This window comes from Lepisma saccharinum, chromosome 4, assembly GCF_977018435.1.
Source record: "Lepisma saccharinum chromosome 4, izLepSacc3.1, whole genome shotgun sequence".
NCBI classification, from domain to species: Eukaryota; Metazoa; Arthropoda; class Insecta; order Zygentoma; family Lepismatidae; genus Lepisma; species Lepisma saccharinum.
Window position 1 is genome coordinate 113,870,867 of NC_139232.1, and position 25,233 is coordinate 113,896,099.

General features: G+C 39.5%; 1 protein-coding gene across 4 annotated transcripts in view; it reads right to left on the reverse strand.

The window, feature by feature from the left end:
• The window catches only part of LOC145986795 (uncharacterized), a 117,882-nt gene that overhangs the window by 79,326 nt on the left and 13,323 nt on the right, over positions 1-25,233 (reverse strand). The window contains exon 1 of one of the 4 annotated variants that reach the window (XM_083121227.1): positions 24,616-25,108. The exons of 1 other annotated variant lie outside the window; for it this stretch is intronic. In XM_083121227.1, coding sequence (XP_082977353.1) covers positions 24,616-24,907 — 292 coding nt within the window. In that variant the 5' untranslated portion in view covers positions 24,908-25,108. Of the gene's footprint in view, positions 1-6,327; positions 6,737-22,864; positions 23,371-24,615; positions 25,109-25,233 lie in introns of those variants that run through there. 2 more of the 4 variants (XM_083121224.1, XM_083121225.1) reach the window with 2 other exon arrangements.

Here is a 25,233-nt window from a genome sequence, read left to right on the forward strand (position 1 = left end):
TAAAAACTTACAATTAAATTAAAGTTTCTCTAAATTCATGTACATGCTAGAGTCGTTTTCACGTTCAGAAGACACAATGGGCTCTTATGGGCAATGCTTTTCTTATGGGAAATACGAGCGCGCTGTTGTGAAATTTCTGGATTTACAAATTTAGGTTAAGTAAAATCGGTACCTGCAGTTTTGCAGGAAATTTTGTAGAGAATACGATGGTGAACACAAAAAACTGGTAACTTGCTTACATAATTTTAAATAAATTAAAAACGCAAATTTTCTGTGAATACACAATTTTTACATTGTTTTCATTCCTAACGTTGAAACATGCCGTAAAATTGAAGCATTCATTATTAAAAAAATTGACACTGTTTTTTAATTGTCATAGGTGATGGTGGTACTCAGAATTTATCAATACTTTAAAGCATATTTGCATTAAAAAATATTCAAATAAAGTATGTGGAGATTTTTTATATTCGTGCAGTAGAAAATGTCGTCGCTGGCCATTTCTTGTTTTGTAAATCCAAGTAAAAACTTCCAGCGACAAAGTTGTGGAGAAAATAATGAAAATAGTTTTATAACCACTCAAAGGTTCCCAGAAATATTACTTCCATGCATTTGGAGTTTCTTTTTAACCCGAACCGCGCTCGAAGTAAGGAAACGTTGTCTGGCGATCTTGAGCTGGCTCACCGCAGCATTCCGGCTAATCACCACCAAGTTTTCGACTTGTCATTTTATTTCCATTCAGTAAAAATATGAACTTCATGCAGTTTGTTATAATAGAATTGAAATTACTTAAATTTAATAATTGACAATTATTTCCAATGCTGCTGTTGTGAGCAACATTAGTGCTGTCGCAAATACACGTTGTTTTTGTTTACATTACTGTCGACATTAATAGTGAAATGAAGATCACCTTTCAGTTTCCAACGTACACATAAATTCATAGACACCATATTAACCTTTGAAAGGCTTTCCAACACGTGACAAAATATGGGGCTTCAAGATAGAAATATGACATGCCTTGCTTGAGTCATTCACGTCTTATCAGTTCACGTCGGCCATAACTCATTTGTTTGTTTGGGTTGCAACTTAATCTAACCCATGTGCCAGGTTTCCCTTACTTGAGTGAGAGATCTGCTTTGGTCTGTTTAGACTTTTTCCCTCTCTCGAAAAAGTGTTTTCAGTTGTGTGAGCGCTCAGTGATTTTTACTTTTTTAAGTGATTTCTGAAGTGTCATATTCGTGCATTACACTCGCGTGTGTAGTGAACGCAATGGATCAACAGGGACGTCGTTAGGGGAGGCACGCGGGGGCACTGGCCCCGGCAAACGTCCACGTGGCCCCGGGAAACTGTTCTGCATTTGCTTGAAATTTTACTTTGATGACAAATATTGCAAAATAATTCTTCAGTAAATTTTGCTTTCAGTTTGAAACACTTCTTCAATTTTCAGTAACACGAACCCAAGCAAGGCATTTCTTTCTTATTTCCCTGTTTCTTGCTTGTTAAACACAAACACATGTATTGGGAGGGGATGCAGTTAATGGTTTTGTGGTCCGTCCCGGTCAGGGAAGTCTGAAACCTATTGAAAATGCACTTTTCCTCCCTGCTGCACACCAGATCCAGGATCCCCCAAAACCCGCACTTTCTCTTCATCTGGCCCTGCATTGGTTCCATGGGCGCCGAAAGGACGACACAAACAGGAAGATTTAGCTACTGGTGGCTAGAACTTTCTGCGTTAATAATTTTATGGTTCAGAAAAGATATCCCCATGCGTTTCAAATTCCAAGAACAGAATTCTATTGCTTGTCCCTTTTTCGGCGCGGGAATGAACGACATTGTAGTTCTTCTCACAAGCACTCAACCCTCCTGCTAATGACCTGTCCTGCAAAGGAGGGGAATAATGACCTGTCCTGCAAAGGAGGGGAATAATGACCTGTCCTGCAAAGGAGGGGAAATACCACTTTCTGAAAATTCGGAGAAACATCGAAGCGGTTGGTTCATCTGTTGATTTGGTGGACAGTTGATATCTGTCAGTTTGAAATAGGATTTGTTGTCGGAGCGGTGGTAAAATTCTGTAAACGCCAGAAGATAGCATCACGAAGTGTTTGTGATCTCGTTTTCCTATATCGCGAGTAAAATGTCGAATAAGAAGCTGTCAGATTGTCTCCCACTGGAAACAATGGATCAGGATCGACTGATCGACCAAATATCCAACATATTGGCATTCTAAAAGAGAGTCTGGATACCACACAAGATCCTGGGTTCGACTCCCAGGGTGGTTGATCTCATGTATAATGAAGAATAATCCACGTTTCAATTAAGGAAGGAAACTAGGTATGTAGCAATTGTTTTTACAGTCGTCTGCACGCACTATAAGTATTATGTTACAAAATTTGTATATCTTTCTGACTTTCTGTGATTTGTCTTCATTTAGTCTCCACTTGCAAATGCGAAAGCTGCTGCTGCTTAGGTGGCTAGGTTGGCTAGACATACAAATATAATTAATCCCTAGTCATACAGTGAATAATACTTATAATATAATCATACGTTATGGAGAAGCAAATAACTTATCAAGCATTTTCTGTTTCTATTTCTTGTGCAGTGGTTAACAAGGTGCATTACGATGCCAGGGTCCTGGGTTCGAATCCCGAACTGGGCGTGTGTGTTCTTTATGATGGTCCTCTCATCAATTTCACGTCACTCATTGTCATCTTCATCTTCACGATTAGCGAAAAAGTGTCAGAAATGCGAAGTAAAATAAACCAAATCAATCATTTATATATTTCCATATTACGCCGCTTTTCTACCTCTTGGGTTAAATGCGACGATGAGGATGAATGATGAGCCGAAGGAATGGCGATGGGACACACATGATACAACCATACCTGTCCAATGTCCGAACCTTGGACGTCTGGTTTCATAGCGTGTTATACTCAATGTAATTCTTAGGAAGAAAAACTGTAAAAGTAGGGTGAAAAGAAGCAAAGTTGTACGATGCATAAAAAGCCATGTTTAGTTCTTCTAAAACCTTCCAATTACACTGATAAACAAGCCGAAGATATCTGACATGATGTTGACATTTTCTAATGCAGTTTTTCTTGCTGATTTCAAATCTGAAAACACTATCACGTCAGGTGTTGAAGATATCGACAAAAATTTATTTGTCATGCAATACTCTTCCTCAAAAAAAAATTCGTCGTTTTTAGTTATTTTTCATGCAACACCGAATTTTTTTTTCGTCGTTTGTGAACACAGTTATACTTAACGTAATACGTCGAAATATTTTCGAGATCGCATTACTATACGTTCATTTGTTTCATTTTTATTTTGAGTGACAGTAGATTATGGCATCCAGAGGTTGCATAAATTCACGAGATCTGTTTTGCTACGTGTGCGGCTATCTAACAGAAATCCCATCGGAAGACTTTTACACAGTTTCTGAAGAAAGCATATGAACTATATTTTGATTCGAAGGTAGATAAAGGTAAGTCATGGGCACCACAGTTCATATGTTTGACATGTGCACGCAACTTGCGGGGTTGGATAAGGAAGGCGAAGAAGTACTGCTGCTTCATCTGCGAGTGGGATAGCAGAGATAGGAAGCACCACTACATAAAGAATTGAATTTGAATTTAAAATTTTGGGTGCGTCAGCACTAAGGCTATTTTGCACCCGTCACATTATTCGGGGTCCAACCCCTTATCGTTACAAATAACAACTCTAACGTTGCATAACTAAAAACATGAAATATAAAATATTAAAATCTTTTGACTTTCGTTAAAAGCTGAGGCTGTAAAGGAGCACTCAGCACAAATAAGGACAAAACACAGGACAACACAAACCAAATTATACTGGCCATGGGGCCAGTCGCCAGAGCCTCGTTAGTCTGCAGTCCAGGGTGTACTATGTGGAAGTGAGGTTGACTATTGGGTGCACTATGTGGAAGGAGCACCCCTTACCCCCACCCCACTACATAAAGAAGAATTGGCTGATCAGAGATAGAATGCAGCCATGAAGTAAAAACGTCCTTCATGTGCCGTTGGTTGCCAGTGAAAAAGTTATCATGCCACCGCTTCATTTGAAGCTGGGACTCATGAAGAATTTCGTGAAGGCACTAGACAACGACTCAGAGGCTTTTTGGTACCTGTGCAACAAGTTTCCGGAGTTGAGTTATGCGAATGTGAAAGAAGGTGTGTTCATAGGCCCACAAATAAGGAAGATCATTGCTGACTGCCACTTCCAAGACTTAGTGGGTGGCACTGAAAGAGACGCATGGGTGGCATTCAAGTCAGTCGTAGCCATCACATAGAGTCCCATAGTTTCGAGAGCAGAATTTGCTTCCATATCGCTTTCAAGTACTTCCCAAATTGTCCTCACAATGTTGAAACGGCATAGAAATGTTGGAGTAATACAAGCAGGCACGTACCCAGGGAAGGGGCTCGGGGGCTGCAGTCCTTTCCCGAAATTCTACAAATATCTGATTTTAATAATGTGTAGTAGTAATTAAATTTACTTCATTAACAGGATTAAACATCTTGTATATGGTAAGTTGCAATATACCAAGAAATTCATCTTCAGCGCATTTACTACTCACCCAAACCTTTTCGTCTTTAGATGGCGGTTGCCGATAAGGGATAAGCTCCTCATAAAATCAAATTCTGGCTACCGGCCTGACCACCAGCGATCGAACCTTGAACCTTTCGATTGATTGATTAATTGAACTGGTGTTTCAAGTTCACTTTATGCACAGTAAGGCTAATCAGGACTGGACCTACAGTTTAAAGTGAGATCCGAACAACTATGTGCCTCCATCGGGAATCGAACCCGGGCAGGTTTGTTAAACCTGCCGAACCAAAGACGAGAGCGTAATCATTTGAGCGTGTGGGAACTTCGTTTTATCCAGTGCCATCATATATTCAGTTTTCCACACACAAATAAGATTAATTTTAAGAAATTAGACGTGTGCATATAATTTCTTATCGTCATCATTTCCAAAGTGAATAATCAGATGCCATAGAAGACTCGGGCCCGCCCTTGAACTAAGAGATACCGAATTCAATTCCGGTATGAACTGTATACATGAGATCCCTAGCTTGAACTCATTACGCACACATTTCATATTTGCACTGTTGCCAATACTTGTAAACCTGGTTCCAGCACTTTATATCTAAAACCACGGAAAAGGGTTTTATCTAATTCTCAATTTTTTCCCAGCAAATTTACAAATCTAAAGACTAATAACATTGTTCTTGGTGTATCAGTCATTAAGCTAATGAGTTCATTCTGCATTTAGTTTCCCGAATAATGGCTGCTGATTTCGCGAGAGTATATCCGTAGACTGTTGGGGGCTACAGAAGAAAATGATGTTCCTTTCCAATTTATTGGTTGATTGAGTTGGTGTTTTAAGTCCATTTTATACACAGTAAGGTTAATCTGGACTGGTTCTACAGTGTAAAGTGGGATCCAAACCACTATGAGCATCCACCGGGTATCAAACCCGGAACCCCTTGATTACAAGGTGACGATGATACCATACGCCACAGAGGAGGCCCTTGATCCTTTTCTTTCCATGACTATATATATATATATATATATATATATATATATATATATATATATATATAGACACACACACACACACACACACACACACATACATATATAATGTATGTATACAGCATAGGCCTATATGGTGTATAAATAGTTTGTTAATTTATAATAGTTTGATAGAAAAAATCTTACGTTTGGGCCCCCCCAAACTGATCAACCTAGCTACGTCCCTGGGATCATAGTAAAAAGGATAACTGTAACGTTCACAGTATAATATTAATATTAATAATTACATATAATTATCATTATATATACAAAATATGTAACACCTTCATTGTGAAGGAAGGTCATCATTTCCCGGCGACATGAGCTAGCGCTGTATTGGCAACACTGTGCGGTTTCTCCATAAGCGCCGTTGTGGTTTTGTCTTCTGAACGTGAAAACGACTTTAGTAAGCCATACTGGGCAATTTGGCACTTTATTTTCGACTTATACCAGGGCGCAAGATACTAGCCCCCCCCCCCTTTCATTGTCCTTCCATTCACTTAATCTTATCACCATTCATTCTTATCTTCGCGATTAGCCAAAAGTGGCAGAAAAGCGAAAAAAAATTAAGCAAACCAATCAAACGATTCAGAGACGTGCCCAAGGGGATTAGTGGGGTCATCATCCCCCTTTGGTACAACATATTTTTTTAAAAAAAAAAAACAACGTCAAATGCATGGGGAAAAGACCTTCGAAAAGTCAGGACTTCCCAAACTGGTCAGTAGTCAATGAACATACCTTTCGATTTTCGAAGCGCCTTCTTCCTGATCTTGTGAAGTCCAGACTTCGCTCGATCGTAAGTTGGAACATCCACTCCTCGCTCGCGGGCCTCCTTTACCTCGTCCCTGTAAATGTCTGTGAGTGGCGTGGTCACCTCCTCCCTGGCACGTCTCTTGCACCTCGAGACGATCTTTTGAAGTTCATTCTCTGCTCCATCGGCCACGCAGGAATGAGAGACGGCGCTTTTCACGCGATTCCCTTCAGTTTTTATCCTCCCGCGGCAGTTCTCTTTCTTCTCCTTCATGCACACCCACGACGTGTACTTCTCGTACCGCCTGTGAACTCGATAGCGGTAACCTTCGTGTATCAAGCAAGGCTTCCCCTTGGCGGTTTCCACAATCTCGAATTCCATTCTAAGCGGGAAGTGGCACTTTTTACTTGCAAACAACTTGCTAACGAAACGCGACAGATCTTATTGCTTTATCAAGTTCCGGTTCCCTCAGGCATGTACGCAAAGTCCACGCCAATCCAGCTGCACTCCGAGCCACGGACGATTTTAACTTCGTTCTGCGCATCTCGTAATGAAAGCTTGCAATTCGTGTACGAATATACCCACGATAGTAAAACAACAATGCTGCAGTACGAAACAGCGGATGTATCGAAACACATACAAAGTTTTAAAAAAAATGTACACGAGTTCGTCACATGGGACGAAAAAAGCAAATGAGCTCAGAAAAAGAGCATTTCTGTAGATGATTTCGTGTGTCCTGCTGGGGCATATTTTATAGCTGCATATTGCAACACTGCCGCACTGCTTCCACTACAGGATTTTGTGGTTAGGTTCATCTTACGACCGTATTACGTCATAGACCACAACATGTAGCGTTTTTATATTCATATATCACAAACGCTACATAATTGGAAAATTTCAAGTTAAATATTAGTTTAATTTTCCGCCATCAGAGGTCGTTTGCCCTCGATGCCTCAATGACCAGTACTGCCTCTTGCGGCAGACTTGGTACAAGCGCGCAGGTCGTAAAACACCTCGCAGTGCTTCAACCACTTTTGAACCGACTGGAACGCACTACATAGCCAGCGAGAGACGTGCCCAGCGACCTGCCTTGACGGACGGAAGTTTCCTCGTTTGCCATTTTGTGAAATGGGCCAGTATCATAGAGGGCAAGGGCATAAATAGGACAGCCGCATTACAAGGACTTTGAGGCCAAAGTTTGTTTGGCGTAGGTACGTAAATTCTCTCTGCTGTGATAATGAACTTAACATCTTTGTGCTGAAGTTCCACGTCGTATTCCCTTTAATCAAGCATAAGCATTGCGCGTAAAACTTTTGTTGCACTCTGTTTCCCCCCCCCCCTTTTTCCCCTTGTTGCGTGCCACCTTTTGGACGCCTTGAACGCTTTATGTGAACTAACGAAATATAATTATACGTCAAAACTAGGTGGGAACAGAACAAATTAATTCTTACTTGACATTTGGCTCACAAAAAAAAACCTTTTTTTTTTTGCTAAAGATTTTGGTTTTCGCAAGTGATTCCTAACAAGTGAACCTTTTGTGCAGCGAACGAGTATTGCAGTTTTTGCCTATCTTGTGATGTGTTCCTTAGGCTAGCATTTGATGATTTGACCTGGTAGTCAAAAAAGGACGTCGAGTTGAAGTCCTCGTCGCAAAAAGGAAAATTTACGAACCTTCATTCCCCCTTTTATTAATTGATTCGGGACGTTTGTTCCATTTGCACCTTTCCACCTTTTCCACGGTAGCATTAAGAATCAGGAGAATTGGGGTAATATTGTTTAAATGCAAAATTGTTAATGTAAAAGTAAATCAGCGAGATGCAAAAGAAAACTTATTTGTAGTAAACGCATGAGCTGTAGTGCATCGTTAATTGTTAAATCGTCATGTTTGAATTGGGCGAGGGAAAGATAAAAATACGAACTAAACACGTATTGTTAATGGAGTAAATGGTTGAAGTCAGTTAAATTAACACACGCAGGACGTGTCTTTTTGGAATTTGGACGTGGACGCACGTCTCTTGTAAAATTGGTATTTGACTTGTGTTGACCCTGTTGATATTGGGCTATTTTTACGTGTTGATTGGTGTTTATGAAATACACGATATTTGTGCAATGCAATACGCTGTTGATGATTGAACATGGTAATTTGTAATTTTACCTTACTTGAAATCTATCGCGCACCAGCTGATAAAAACGCGCATGAGATGCGCGTGACGTGGTAACTATAGACTGATATCAAAGGTACTACGGAGCAATATTGTATTTATGTGAGCGCAAGATCAAACAATAAGAGTGGATGATATAATAATTGAGAGTGTGAATGAACTCAACGGAGAAGGCGCAGAGTGCTATTCGTTGACGGACCCTTTAATTTTGAGTGAGCATCATATACATATATATATAGGGTGTACATTTATTACAGGGCTTTGTCTCACGCTTCTCGTCGACGTTGCTTGTAGACTCCTGCATTGTTGATCGAGAAGGGTGACACAAAAATTGTATTTGTAATATATAGTGCGGGTATTTACTCTAACTTTGAAGTTGCGATCGTCGCACAGTCGCTTCCTCATAAACATCTCGCGCGATCGTGGCTTAACCCCACTATACCATTACAAACACGCGAAACTTTTCCCGTCTACGCAGGTCCACGTTTTGCGCCCGCAAGCAGATTCCACTCCGTGAAAAACTGCCACTTCAAGGTTTAAAACATACGAGGTATAACATAATAAAGAGCTGGAGATATGTAAAAAAAAAAAAAAAAAAAGCAGCTTGAAAAATTGCGAATGAAATCATGTTACATTAAATAAAACTGTACACACAGGCCTGTAGCCAGACAGGGACCAGGGGGAGCTCTGCCCCCCTGGCATTGCCGTCAGCCCCCTTGACATTAGGCAAAACTATTTTCTGTAATTTGTTTGCAGTGAAGAGTGAAAACGTAGACAGCAGATATTATTTTGCTCACAACTTTGGTGAAGGATAAATTCACAGAACATGAACAACAGCTATTACATTTGTTCGGAGAAGTGTAAGTAGCGCCAAGTATTAGAAGATTCTCTTCTCTAGACTCAAGAAAGTTCTTTCACGGGGGAGCTTCTTTATCTGTACCTTCGATGTCCCTGTTGCAATCATACAAATTTCCTCACATCTTCGTCAAAGGTCAACAGCTCCCAAGTTTTCGGAACAAAGAGGAGTTTCATAGCTTCGGCCGGGGTGGAATGTACTGTAGGCACTATGATTGAATTTTGTGCATTTTTTCCTTGTGTGATATAAATATATCTTTCATCAAAAGTAGTATAGTGTCTGCAGTAAGGGATTATTTCAGTAGCAGTCAACACTTCAAATATAGATGTCTTAAAATATATAGAAAAGTGTGGTATTTGTATGATATTTCTAAATTTTTTTATAACTTATTACACACACATATTTCTTTGTAATCTTGAATTTTTATTTTAATCTGTTCTATTGTATGGGATTCTATTCCTTTTGTATTTTACTTTCTTGTTCAATTTCTTTGTAACCTTGAATTTTATTTATTTTTATTATAATCTGTACTTTTTGGGATTAGGTGGTAGATCAGCAACAGCTGAAACTCGCCCAGCAATAAAGTCAATTCAATTCAATTCACCTTCATTTAATACTCTTAAACTTTAGAAAATTGGACTTGGTTTACAAGTCCCCCCGATAACTCGTGAACCCCCCTGGAGATCAATTCAATTCTGGGCCTGTGTACACAAGCAGTAATCGAAAACATCCACGCTGCGAAACACAACTCTATACTTGTAATCAAGAAAACCGAGGGTTTGATACCCGATGGAGGCACATAGCGATTCAGATTCCAGTTTAAAATGTAGGTCCACTCAGGGGCGATTCCTCCACGTGGGACAGTTCATTTTCACTTATTTCCAGTTTTCTACTTTTTTAGGAGTTTAATGCACGTTATTAAATTATGAGATCATTTGACTAGGTTTGCTACTGTTCGCTGTCACTCGCTTGCTCTCGACTTGCTCCATCTGCCGCCCAAAGACGACAGTTGTCCCTGCTGCTGAGGAACCTCGATCTTCCACCTACAGCGGCAAGGGGTGTGGAAGAGAGGGGGACGGAGTTGCTCGTTAAATGGCCAGCGAAGAAGCATCGAGAGTTTCCTCATTCAGTGATGCCATTGTTCTAAACTACAGCGTCTAGAATAACGTAGTGTGGAAAACGGCATGGTTTTGCTCTCTCTCGCTGGTTCCACTCGAAAATGAAATCCGCTAGAGGCGCTGGTGTTGACACCGGGGTACAGCGCTCGACTGCTTATAATGGAAGTAAATGGGGTTTTTGCTGCAACGTCTGATTCTTTTCTTTGTAACATTTCTTTGCATCAGAAAATTGTTATGATATTTGGTACAGTAGTCGCGAAAATATTAAAGAATATTATGAACCGTCTATCATGACCTGTCCTTGAGTTTTTTATTAACAATACGGAAGAAAACATAGGTATGGATTGTAACACGTAACATGACAATTGCTGCGAGAATTAGTATTGTGTATGCATTATCATGAAAGGTTCATTAATATTGTCATTGTCACAAATATTATTTTTATGGAAATTCACACAGACAATACTCGTTTATTTTAATTAATTAATTAATTTTATTATTAATTAATTTAATTAATTTGAGGTTTATTTTCATCAAGTACAAGGTAGACATTTTACAGCCAAGTCACGAGTAAAAATGCACAGTCTTTAACACCAAAGTTCTACTTACCAATCGACACGAATGTAAAGCAATTTGTTGATAGAGATGACAAGGTACATCGTAATCGGCTATTTCAACTCCATGGAATATGAAATTAAACTCTTTCGAATATCTGCATTTCGGGAAAATGAGTTCATAATATGTACGCCACGAAACATTTTTTCCCCTTCATGACACTATTTCAATTTTATTAGTATACAAAAATAAACTTGTGTACACAATCCAACGTTTGACGTCCAGCCTCACATGCGATATGTTGATGCTCGTGTTGCGTTGCACATAAAACGTATTTATGTTACTTTTCTGTGTAAATTAATACCATTTCGTGACTGCAAATCACTCCACAAATATAACTGTTTCCATCAATTCACTTACCGCCTTTCTAGAGAAACAAATCTACACAATATATTCCAAAAACTAACTAAGCCGCATTACTTTCATAACAAAATTAGCCGCTGTGTCGATCGCACTGCCATCTACTTGTCATCGTCTCGGGGAACCAGTTTCTTGGGTCGTTTTCCACACTACGTTATTCAAGGCGCTGTATTCTAAACCTAGCATAATTTGAAGTTCGCTGGCATCCAGCACCCTGTGTTTGGCAAAGATAAATTTAATTCAAAGGAATATACCGTACTTTGAGGCAACATATTTTACATCTCATTTGTATTTCTCTAGCGGGCTTGTTCCAAACAATAGAAAGTATGCCGACTAAGGGAGAAGCTTTTACAATCACATCCCGGTCCATCCTCTTGTATTAATCTTTTCTTTATCCTCCCCGATTAGAAAATGGACATTTTATGAAAGAGAATCGGTAGAAAGTTGGAGGTCACAAATAAAACATACGGGTCACCGTTCTCAATCGTCGAATTTTCTCCAAATTTTTCAAGCACAATATACATTGTAATTGATTTGATGGGCTAAATTCTCAATGTTGCTTAACAGTAGTAAATAATGGATAACCCAAGTTCCACAACTCCAAAATAACTAGCTGCATAAATTGAACTTAAAACTACATAATGAGTTGCATTTAGCATAATTTAAGAGTTGAGACAGCAATTCTTCTTATCACTGTCCTCAATACACACGACAACAGGCAGGGAGGACCCCACGACACAGATAGATGTATTACACATAATACCTCTGGTCGAGCCAGCTTGGTTCACTCAAAAGTTCGAGGTTGTTATCGAAACAAGTGCCGCGGTGTGTGAATTTTTGCAAGCTAACTAGGCCCATCCTCAGGATTTTTTTTAGTCTTTTAGTGGGGGGAGATTTGAAATACCGGTGGAGTATTAGATGCGACAGCGACGCTATGGTAGTATTGCAGAGTTGGAAAAAAATTAAACTCCCGATAGATCCCTCCCCCCTTTCCCAACCAGACAGTCGATCAGCAACGCAATCGTTCACAGACCAAGGCTGTCACACAGAGTACAGTTTGGTGCTTCCTGTTTACACTCAATTCTCGGAAGTATTAGAATAGTACTCTATTCCGCAAATTGTCATGTTTTGAAATTTCCTTAATTTTCTTTTACCAGTATCATTGAACAGCCACGATAATTCTATATTTAGAAAATAATATATTTAAAAATTAAATGGTGTACGTATTAGCAATGATTCTTGTAATGAATTTATATCGGGTATCGGGATGTCTGGTAGCCTCCCATCAATTGTTATAAAATTAAAACGACCAAATATTGCAGACTGCAGACTTCTGGAACTACGCAAGAGAAAAATTGAAAATCATTCATAATCTGAAAAATTGTCAAAGTTATATCTTCGTATGTATTTTTAGGATCGCGTGTAAATATTTCATTGTTAGAGGGGCATGGGTACAGGGTTGCAGCTAACATTCTATAAAAAATTTCCCGGATTCTCTGGAGTAAGAGAACGCGAACGCGTTCTGTGCGCATGTTGAAGGGTGTGTGCCTCGTCCAATGAACGCGCGGAGGGGAGGGGTATCCACGGGAGGGGGCGACTCGACTGCTCATTCGCGGTCCAGTAGTTCTGTAGTAAACATGTCAGCTCGCAAGTCTATGGGAACTCTGCATTCAGGAGAGCGCCTCATAGTGTTGAATGTGTTCGTGAACAACTTGTTTGAAAAGTTTAAAATATATGGCTTTGTTTTAAACGTTTTCAACATTTGTAAAAAAACAAAGTGTTTTAAACATGGTTTTCAGACTTGTTTTAAACATGTTTTTCAGACTTGTATAAAACACATTTTGATACATGATGTTTCATAGTTTGTGGTTATTTCCATGTTTTTTGAAAATGTATGTTTAAATTTGCTTTAATTTTTTTTCCTGTTCTTCGTAGCATCAAAAGACAAATAAACGTGCAATATTATTTGTGTAAAACAATAGACTGGCCATTGTTAAGAATAAAAGAAGAAATTGGCAGCAGAAAGCGTTTTGCTTTACGGCCGTTATACCGCGCAGAACTTCGTTGCTTTCATCCCGCACCCTTCCCCGCCTAGTCTGGCCCCGCCCACAAGCTTTCCCCTCTGCGCGTCGCTACTCCAGAGAATCAGGAAAAGCAGTGGACAGAACAAGTGATACGTGTGCCTGTTTAATTGAACACATTATCAAAGTCTTTTCCTTGTTCTCTCTTTTGGTCTGTTGATCACAACTTCCTACACCTAAGAAAAGCCACGAGTCGCCACTGGGTCCACTTCCGATTAGCCTATCTGTGCATAAAGCGGGTGTAAAATAAAAGCTTCAACAACATATGCATCGTATTAATTTGCAAGTGTAAGCCCCGCGACAGGTTAAGTTTTCAGCAGATTTGATGCATTAATCCGCGCGAGAAGGCGCTCAGAATCTTCCTCAACCACCGAGCTGTTTATGTCGCAGACAATGAGAAGATCGGCAATGAAACTATATTCTGCGCGTACTTTTTTGGGTCTATATATACGAAAAGTTGCTGCAAATTTAACCTGTCGCGGGGCTTAGTTATTTTGTACAAAGCACATCCTGTAACCTCTAGCGTGTCTTATGTAAAAGTTCAAGTTCTTATTCGAACACCAGTTCGGTATCTTTGACATAGCTCGAGATGAAGCCGACAGGACGCGTATCTGCTTTCAAGCCAGCATCTCTTTTTCTGAGAAGCGCTGTTGTCACCAGTGGTGTAGCAACATATTCGCGAGGCCCAGGGCGAGATTAGTATGCGAGGCCCCCCAATCCGGAAACCTCAGTGTGAATCGATACAAAGTTTTCAGGGAAACGTCAGCAGATTATCATATTTAAATAATAATAATAAATTATTGACGAAAATTCTTGTAACACACTGATGGAATTTTCGTTAACCATGGTAGTAGTAATTATGGCCGGCGGAAAGGGGAGGCGAACCGTGCCACTGCCCAGAGCGGCAAAATTTGAAAAAGTTTTTTGGAAGTTAATACAGAGCATTCCCTGACATTCGCTACGAGACTCGGCGGCAAGCGGCCCGGCGTCAGAAATTGTATTTCTCGGTGAAAGACAAACTCGTAGCGAATGTCAGGGAATGCTCTGTATATGCCAACCCATAGTTTTGAAGAAAATATCAGTAGCCTCACTTGAAAAACACCGAGTGCCAGAAGGGGGGAAGCAGATTCGATGCCTTAAGGCTTGATTCACATCTACGTTCTTGCAACACTGCGTTCATTCTCCCCTAACGCTCCGCTCACAGTCAGGGGGTATCCACACTATAACTTGACAAGTTTAAAAACAAGACGCTGCAATCCATTGTTTGCGCACCTCGCATCATATTTCCCCACCCCATTGTCTGCGGCGATGTTCGTTCGCAGTGTTGCAAACCTGGAGGGAGAGGAATCTTCTGAGAATTTTCAACGAAATTTGAATGTGAAAGACATGAATTAGTATCCCCTCACCTACGCTACCTATTGATTACGCTAAATTCTAAATACATTTTGATATTTTCCCTTTAAACCTTAAATGAATTAAGTTATATTAGGGATATTTCTTACCAGCATAAGAAATGTATGAAATAAAATGATAGAAAAATGAAAAGTATATAAACCAGGGGTTTCCAACTGGCGGCCCGCGGGCCGCATGCGGCCCACAATGCCAATTTTTGCGGCCCGCGAAGCCAGTTTGCAAAATACACTAATTTTATGTATTTTTATTCAAATACGTTCTATTTTTACTGAAGTAACAGTTTCCGAGTATGGACTTCCTTAAACAACTGGCGTTTCTAACAGATATCGCAGGTCATCTGAATGAACTGAACTTGAAACTGCAGGGAAGAAACCAGCTGGTGTCAGATTTAATGGGAAACATAAATGGGTTTCGTAATAAACTGAAGATTTTCAACGTTACTTTGGAGAGGGCAATTTTCCAAGCTGTCGGCGGCTAGCAGAAGATGAAGAAACACTGGACTTTTTTTAATTCAGTGCAAATATTAAAGAAATAATGGATGAGTCTGTCTCCAGATTAAAGATTTTGAAGAACTTAAAAGCAGCATCCAGCTATTTAGCAATCCTCTTGGCATTAACATCGAAGAACAAGAAGCTTCTCTCCAACTTGAATTGTGTGATTTGCAAGGCGATGTGTTCCTTCAAACTAGGCAAGAAAAGGGGCCAGAGTTTTTCAAATACCTTTCAAAGGAACGCTTTCCAACCATTCGTAGTTTTGGGCAAAGAATGACATCGACGTTCGGCAGCACATACACGTGTGAAAGTGTTTTTTTGTTCAATGAAGTTCATCAATAAGCGCTTGGTAGATTCTTCACTGCTTCACCTTCTGAGACTTTCAAATACAGAAATTGAAGTGGACATTCCAACTTTAATTAAAAAAGAAGCAGATCGGCCTCAATTTTCACATTGAATACTTACTATGAAGGATTCTTATTTGTATGGTGTGTTTTTCATTTCTTTCAATTCATCCATTAGTATTGGGTTTTTGTGAAATAAATTGTAATTATACAATTTTGATTTGTGATTCCATTGTTTTTAATGCATCACTTTAGAAATTTAGGTCATGCGAAAGTACTACATTTTCAGTTCAGTACTTATGATTTTTGTAATTTTTAATCCCCCTTCCCCCCCCCAAAAAAAAATGCGGCCCGCCAATCAACTGCTGATGTAATTTTGGCCCTCGGACCTTTTGAAGTTGGAAACCACTGATATAAACGATAGAACTGAGCTCACCTTCTAAATGTTTTCCTGTTCTCCTTCTTCAGTTTCACTCTCCCACTCATCCGAGTCTGTGTCTACCGATCAATCTGTGTCCGTGTCTGAATCGGCTTCACCAAGTCTAATTATCAGTTCATCTACACGCTCGTCCATAAGTCCATCTCTTTCAAAGTAAGAATCTTCAATTTTTTTCACGTGTTCCCAACATTTAATCCATTTCTGTACAGAATATTCACTAAATAATTTTCCCAGCAAAGCTTTCTTTGCGTCCAGTGAATCCGAAATGAATTCCCTTGCCTTACCCTTGATTCCCCCCCCCCCACACACACACAAGTTCAATGGGATTTGAGTCTGCGTGGTAAGGCGGAAGTCGTATTATGGTGTGCCCCGCGTTTCTAAATTTCGTGTCAATCGCATACTGTTTCACATAAGGTACACTTTGAATTTTTAAGTACAATTTCCTTTTGTTTATTGTTCACAATGCTTTCACTCTATTCTCCGCATCGATTTCAGTTTCGTTTGCAGGTTTGTCTGTCGCTGAGAGCCACTGTACCATGAAAATCGTCATATTTGTTTTAGCTTAATTTTGCTGAGTTGGCACCACTGGTACTCTCAACGCCAGACCAGTGAGTAGAAGAGTGGTGGGGAGGATGACGTAATTGGAAGTGCTCCGCAGCGATCTGCGCATATCGGGACTTAACTTGTCAGGCTATAGTGGTCAAGGTTCGCCCCGGGTGAAGATACGATCAACGTGAGTTTTGTGTTGGTTTCCTCACAGAGTGCACCGATTTTTTTTTATATAAAAAGCCTGCCGATTGTGCTGACTACAATATTTAAGAGATTTTCAACGACGGACTTGGCTGTTGCAGCACTGGCGTAAATTTGAAGAAAATGACAAACAAGAAAAAGAATTGCGGAAGCGGGGATTCATTGACTTGGTTGATTTACTTCGCTTTTATGACAGTTTTGACTAATATTGAGGATGAGAATGAGTGGTAATATGATTAAATTGATGAAGGAACACCAAAATGAACATCCATGCCCAGGCCGGAATTCGAACCTGGTGTCGTAGCACGCTGTGCTAACCACTCGGACAGGAGGTCGACTATTATAAATATAATGTTGTTTATAGATGTCATACTTTTGGTTTGAAAGCGGCAAACTTTTATTTGCAACTACAATGTGCAAAACTATAAATGTCAACACTGGTAACACTACTTTGTCGGTCTAGGTTTGACATGAAAAACTTCGGGCTCATTGTTTCATATCGACATTGTTGACCATTTCCTTTAATTAGAAAGTTTCCGATACAACACGTGACAAATATACAGCAGGTTGTAAGCCAGTTACAAGGTCCCGATTGTTACGCACATCGTGTGAAACGTGGCCTCCCTAGACTTTTTTTTTAAAAAAAAATAGGGAGTAATTTTGTATCGTTTTCCGTAAACGAAGAACAAGTTCATTGTTAATCTTGATTCGGGGCTAGATATAAAGAATGATTTTTCCCTTGCCAGAGGGTCGACCATCCTTTCCCTTTGCACACACAAAAATGATTATTTGGTTGTCCGGGAAAATATGACCGACAGCCAATAGGTTAGCTTTTTTGATTTAAGGATTTTAATTGATGCAACGGGTTGGAAAAAGTTCGTTACGACTGGTGTTTACGGATCATATTTGTGGTTAGTCCCTTATTTTTTTTTTCATTTGCTAAATGTAATTTGGTTGCTTCGGTCAGGTTTTTTTTTCTTAAATTTCTTTTACTCGAGTTCATGAAATCGCATATTTTGACCGATGTCTTACAAACAAAATTGAGAGGAAAATATTGTGAGATTTTTTGCTCAATGCCCCCATGAATCAATTTTATCATTACTCGCCTTTTTCTGTGTTTCAATAGGTCTTTGCCTTCTGACGGCTCATCTTCTACGCACAAAACTGGGTTATGTACCCTTTGCAATGGGGCTGAAGACTGCACTGCTATTGAACCTTATCAGATGTTCACATCAACGACCGAGCTCCGGTCAAATATTCTTTCCACTCGATCCTGACCGGACCCCGAGCTGAGCGCGATTGAACGAACCTTAATCGGAGCGCCAGGTGTGAAGGATTCTCTTTAAAAAACATTCAACGATATTTGACCGGACCATGAAGGGAGGGTGATCCGAGCGTTACTGGAGCGTAGATGTGAATCAAGCTTAACTCCGTTGAAATATCAAGTGGGAGAGGTCTATGATGTGCTCCTTGAAATAATTGGCGACAATAAAACTGTCCAAATGGTAGGACACGAGGCTCAGTGTATTGCAAACCAGTTGTGTGCCTTTACGTTCCTTTGCTCAGTAGTTAACTGGTATGACTTTTTACTCCACGTAATGTAATGAGCAAATGTCTTCAAAACATTAATACGATGTGTTAGGTGCTGTTATATTTCTTGAAAATATATCAGCGTTTTGAAAAAAGCAGGAGTGATGAAAAATTTCAGTTTCTTAGATGCCACTTGGCAGCCTGGCAGGGTCTCCCTCCCTCCACTCGTGGAGGCGTCAGGGGGCGGTGACCTGTGAGTCCCGGTTGATGAGAAAGTATTTTTATTTATTTATTTATTTATTGAGAAAATTCCAGACACAGCACAGGAGGCCATTTTACACTGAAATTGTCAACAATGAAAAAGCAAAATAATAATAATCATCATTAAAAGTAACAAAATAACAGAAAAGTGAATAGCAAATTAACAAAAAATAAGTAAAAGATTGCACTACTTGATATTATTTACGAACATTTCTTCTAATAGAAGACCGAAAGGCAGCTCGGAGGAAAATATATCCATACTTGAGGAGAGATCATTGAATTGTGTGGCAAGTTTTTTTTTTGTGTAAAATAAGCTTGTGTTGCGTGTTGTGCGCATGGGTACACGAAAGTGGAATTCCTAAAGGAGTGTGTTGCAGCGAATTTTGCCATTGACAATTTTGTATAAATAACTGAAATCATTCTGCAAACGGCGCTGAGATGCAGTCTGTAAGTTTAGAAAAGACAAGAGATGCGGAGATGAAAAATTGCGTAAAGAGGGAACCCTATAACGAACTATAGCCGGGAACTGAAAGACTGAATCGATTCTACGTAGAAAGCTGAGTGGGACAAGCCATGGACCAGACGGGAGAGCAGTATTCTATTATTGGGGAAATGAAGGATTGACTTGAAGTATGAAGTGAGGGCTGAGATGTCACTAATTTCAGTGAAACGGTACAGTAAACCCAAGAGACGCATTGCTTTTTTGTGGTGCCTGTAACATGTTCCTGAAATGTGAGCTTTTCGTCGAAAACAATGCCTAAATCTTTGTGAGAAGATACTGCTTTGATGGTATTGCCAGAGATGGAGTAAGTTGACTTTAACTGGTTCTTCTTGAGAGAGATAGTGAGAGTGATACACTTTTCAGGATGTAATGTAAGGCCCCATGTCAGACACCAGGAAGTAAATGTTGTTATGTCATTCTGTAGTAAATGAGTATCGTTGGAAGTGGAGATTTCTCTGAAAAGTTTACACTCATCCGCGAAAAGAAGGTAATTACTAGAGGGAGCTGTGAGGTAGTCGGCAAGGTCGTCGACGAATAATATGAACAAGAGAGGTCCTAGAACACTACCCTGTGGAACTCCAGAGAGCACAGGAAGAAACCTTGATGCAGTACCTGGAAGAACGACACGTTGTTGGCGATCGCTAAGGCAATATGTGAGAAGGGTTAGAAATTTGCAATGAATGTTGAATCTATTGCATAATTTGTGAATCAGAAAACGATGACTAACCGTATCATAGGCTTAGGCCAGAACAAAATATATTACATGTAATCGTGAATTATTTTAAATACATTTCATAGCATGTGAGAGAAAAACCGACAGGGGCTATCAGGAAGAAAACCATGTTGGTTTGAGCTTAATTAAGGAGAAACAAATTTATAGAGTCTGTCTTTGATTATTTTTTCACAAATGATGGACAGAGGAGAGAGTAAGAAGAAACAAGATTTTTGTTACCATTTTTGTGAATCGGTGTGATGTTGGCTTGTTTCCAAGCGTGAAGAAAGACACCTTCCGAGAAACATCTGTTGGCTTCGAATTTAGATATAGATGATCCAAAGAAAGGCAACAATGCACAGGGCCGAAATCGAAAGAAGAAGCAGTTTCAGTATGACAAAACTTTTGAAGATCCACAAAAACGGTACAAAGTTAATTGTTATTACCAGGTCCTAGACGATTATTTTAGCTCTAAGAGGAAGATTTGAGCAGCTTAAACATCATAGTGAATTTTTCAATTTCTTTTATGATATTAGTAAACATAAAGACATGCCATCTGAACTTTTGTCTGAGAAGTGTAGAAAACTTGCGGGGATGTTAACACATGAAGGCTATACTGAATTAAAAGATGAACTAAAGGTGCTTTAACAATTACGCCAAAGGAGACCTTAAACTTATATGCTTACAGGCCGAAACCAAGTGTTAGGTAATAATCAAAATCTAATTATTGATAACAACTCGTTTGAATCAGTTTCCAAATTCAAATACTTAGGAGTAATATTAACAAATGAAAATTATATTAAAGAGGAAATAAAAAGTAGGCTTAATTCAGGAAATGCATGTTACTTCTCTCTTCATAAACTTTTGTCTTCTCGTTTAATATCTAAGATACTAAAAGTTAAAATATACAAAACAGTAATTTTGCCTGCAGTATTATATGGATGTGAAACTTGGCCCCTTACATTGAAAGAGGAACATAAATTGAGAGTATTTGAAAATAACATCCTTAGGAAAATCTTTGGACCTAAAAGGGATGAGGAGACAGGTGAGTGGAGAAGGTTACATAATTTAGAACTACATAATTTGTATTCATGTCCAGATATTATTAGAATAATTAAATCAAGAAGACTTAGGTGGGCAGGCCATGTGGCACGAATGGGAGAGGAAAGAGGAGTTTACAGGATTCTTGTTGGGAAACCTGATGGTAAGAGACCTGTAGGAAGGCCAAGACGAAGATGGAGGGACAACGTTGAGATGGACCTAAGGGAAATCGGTAGGAATGAAAAAGAGTATATAGAACTTGCTCAAGATAGGGAAAGATGGAAGGCCTGTGTTGCTGCAGCCATGAACCTTCGGGTTTAAGAAGGCTAGGGAGTTAGTTAGTTAGTTAGAGACCTTAAACTGATAAAGGGTCATGATTTTGCACAATGTGAGTGTAGAACTTCGAATTTATTAACTTTGTCAGTAACCGTGGTAAGTGGCGAACAAAGGTTTTTTTTAAATTTTTTTTTGGAAATTAAGGCTAATAAAAGTACTATCTTCGGTCAGTCATGTCCGAAACACTCTTGTTTCCATTTTATGCAAGATAGCATTATACGATAAAGAATATTACATGCAAAGGTAAAGTTCCCCGTGCATATAGCACCATGTCATGAAGGCACATTTAGGGGATGTGGGGGTAGGGTCACACACATTCTCCATCTCGGCAATTTTGGAGGTGATGTGATCAGCACCACTCTCCGGCCGCCTTTACCTCCCAGGGTTACTCCAGGTACCCATTAATTTGAGGCTGAGTGAACCCCAGAGCCGCTTTACGAGGGGACAACGCAGGAAAGAATTCAGACCTTAGATCACCCACGCGGGAGATCAGGGAATATTACATGCCGCTAAATTTGGCCTGAATCATACTACTAGCTTCCAAGAGTTCTTCGTAAGTTTCAATTTTGAGAAATATAGTTCTTGTTGTGGGTTGGTGGGTTGCCACCGGTCCTATACACAGGCCGAGAACCCAGACTGAACCCATGCCGTCCCGCAGTCGGAGTCCAAAGCACAGCGTCTTAGACCGCACGGCCACGGAGGAGGACTAAAATTAAAATTACATGAATACGTAAAATACGGTATAAGATATAACATCACGTATTCATTATCTAGCTTACGTGTACCTAAGATAAGCAAAATTTGAATAACTCAAGTGCCCTGGCAGGGAAATTAATGAAATTGCATTATATGCATAAGATAAATAAAATATTAATTATTAGGAACTTTACTTTTCGTCACTGGATTTTTGATATTCAATAAATATTCCATTCCTTATCATAAGTAGTATTGTGCATTAATCTTTGGCATTGTCCTTCAAACACGTACGATCCCAATCTACTTATACTTATAGATATAAGTTCAGAGGATTGAATGAAATAACCACAGATTATACAACAAAATCTAAACAAGTTTATTTTAATTATTTTAGTACTATGTAAGTCTTTCGGGGGGGGGCGGACTCTCTGTAAATACGTACTAAGTCTCGGTCTCGTCTCACAAATGTAGTTCTTTCATTACCCCCTTCAGAAAATATTCCTGCCTTTTAAAAATAAATCCATATTCCAAATAAATAAACCTTATGCGAGGATTTAATGTCAATAAATACCTCCCTATCACTACGTTTACTGTTATCTAATAATAATAATAATAATAATTTGTGCGTCTGCGAAGAATACACAAACAAGCTACAAAAAAAATCACGCACAAGAATTCACTAATTTTTAAAATAAATTAACCATACAGAGGCTTATCGCGATGTGATTATAAAATTAAATAAATTACTACACCACAATTGGAATTTTGGGAAACATTTCACTAAATTATCACTAAATCGACAGAACTGAACACTTACCAGATCCTACATAACGTGGATAGCGGTGAGGTCCAACTGGTGGTCGAACCGGCATGTCGTCTGCCGTCATTCTGCATATCAAATTAACTTTCTCTAATAACGTGTCTTCTAAAATTTCCAATACATCCTCGTTACTTTCATCCCTGCGACGTTTCTGTTCCTCGTATCTCTTTGCTTTGAATTTTAAATTCTTCCAGCAGACACGCAGTTGTCTTGTTTCTCTTACCGAAACTCCTGCGTGCTTGTTAAACTTATCGGTCATCAGTTGCCAAACAGCATCTTTACTTTCTGCAGTAAACAGGCTTCCTTGTCGTTCAACAACATCCTTATGCTCCATTACCAACTCCACGAGAAGGTTTCTTTCCAAGTCAGAAAAATTCTCACTTCTCTGCTTGAACATCAACTTCGCAACGTTTGAGGATTCCATTCCTTTTTCATAACAAACAGGCCAACGAACGATAGAAATTCCTCTCTCTTTCCGTTCACTAGACTAAGCAACAAAACACAGCTAAGCTTTGTTGATCGAGCTTTGGAGATTTACTAACCTACATGATTCGAATTAAAATATGCACGAATAGACAACTCTACGCCATACAATACTAATATGTAGCACAGCACACACTGTTTTGTGGTCATAGCATAGTGTTTAGTTTGATTACAGTTTGATTTTGATAAAAGATTACAGCCAGGCAACTTCCGGCTACGATATATGCTGATATTGTGTAATTTTTTACCATTGCCGTAAAGGACTCGCTGAATCCCAATAAAAACTGATCTGATTATACGTTCATAAATTTTCTCGTCATGTATGTTTAATATACACATCAAATTCTCGTAATTCAACCACATGTATACTGCATTAAAAAAAAAGTACTACGTAAGTCAAATACTTTCTACAATGACTCAAAACAACCAAGGTTGCGAACGCTGCGATTCGAATTTGCACCTAGCTTGTGACAAATACATCAACATGTATCGTAGGGTAGGAGGACGCACAACTATAGTAATTGCAAGCAAATTGTTCCTTGCCATATTCATTCCTTAAGGGAGGAAGTATCAACTGACAACCTATACACCAACTCCACAATAAATTCCTTAAAAATTCGTAAGATGCAAGAAACAGTGAAAAATAAGGGAAGAGTATTTTCTAGGGGTAGGACCCCACACGTACTCGATCTCTCCCATGCGGGAGACCCGGGGTGGACGATCTAACGTTAGAATTTTTCCAGCCTTGTCCCCGCATAAAGAGGCTCCGGGGCTCATCCAACCTCAAATCAATGAAGAGAAGCCCCACAGTACCTGGGTGAGCTCCGGAGCCGCTTTATGCGGGGACAAGACTGGAAAAATTCTAACCTTAGATTGCCCAACCCGGGAATCGAACCAGACGCCCTACCGACTAGAGCACCTTGGCCTCTGAGCTTTTTTTCTATTATATTATTTTAATCCTTCCACTTTCTCACTGTCGACAGTGAGAGGGGCGCGATACGAGCCACAAATGGTCCCATGTCCGTTATTGTGTTTGTTCCATTATCCATCCTCATCGTCACGAATCACGATTAACCCAAAAGGTAGAAATTCAACGTAAAATAACCGGAATAGGAAGAATTAGAAAGTGTGACACTTATCTCGCGCGTTGGCAACACTGTGAACTGTCCAAATTACTAACGAGATCAAAACAAGTCCATTGCCGGCTAAAACATACACGTTACAGGCAAATTTGTTATTGTCATATTTCTTTATCAATCACTTACCTTGTTTTACACATACATAATAGCGTGGATCATCTATTTCGCCACTGTTTCGATCCTTTTTCGAAACGTCAGGATTTTGAACAGTAAGGGATTCTTTCCATTGTCCTTTACCTAACAAATTACGGATGTGTTCTTTGCTTCTACAATGTTTCATGCAGTTGTCCTTCTTCATCCAAGTTACTCGAACATTACAAAATTTGCACATTAGTTCCTCTGAACCCCTGCACACAAATCCTTGGTGTTCGAACTGCTTCGCTCGATATTGAGGCGTCATGTTTTTCTTCCTACCCATTGTGCCAACAAAAACGAGCGTGTACGTACGGAGTAAATTAAGTTGGTTAAATTTTTAACGTCAAATCGAACGAAAATGAGCTTCACTGGCACACACTGCACCTCACTTCAGTCCTGTTAAGTTAGTATTGCACGGTAATATCACGCAGTGACACGAAGAAACTGATCTTGTGCTCGCATTTACGAGACAATCGTGCGAATCGCGGCTTAGCGATTATCGCGTTTTCTTTTCGAGATTCACGCTGCAGCACAATGAGAACATTCATTCGTGGAACGGGGTAGATCAACTTCGAGACCTGTGCAATAATGAAAATGCAGCTTTTTACG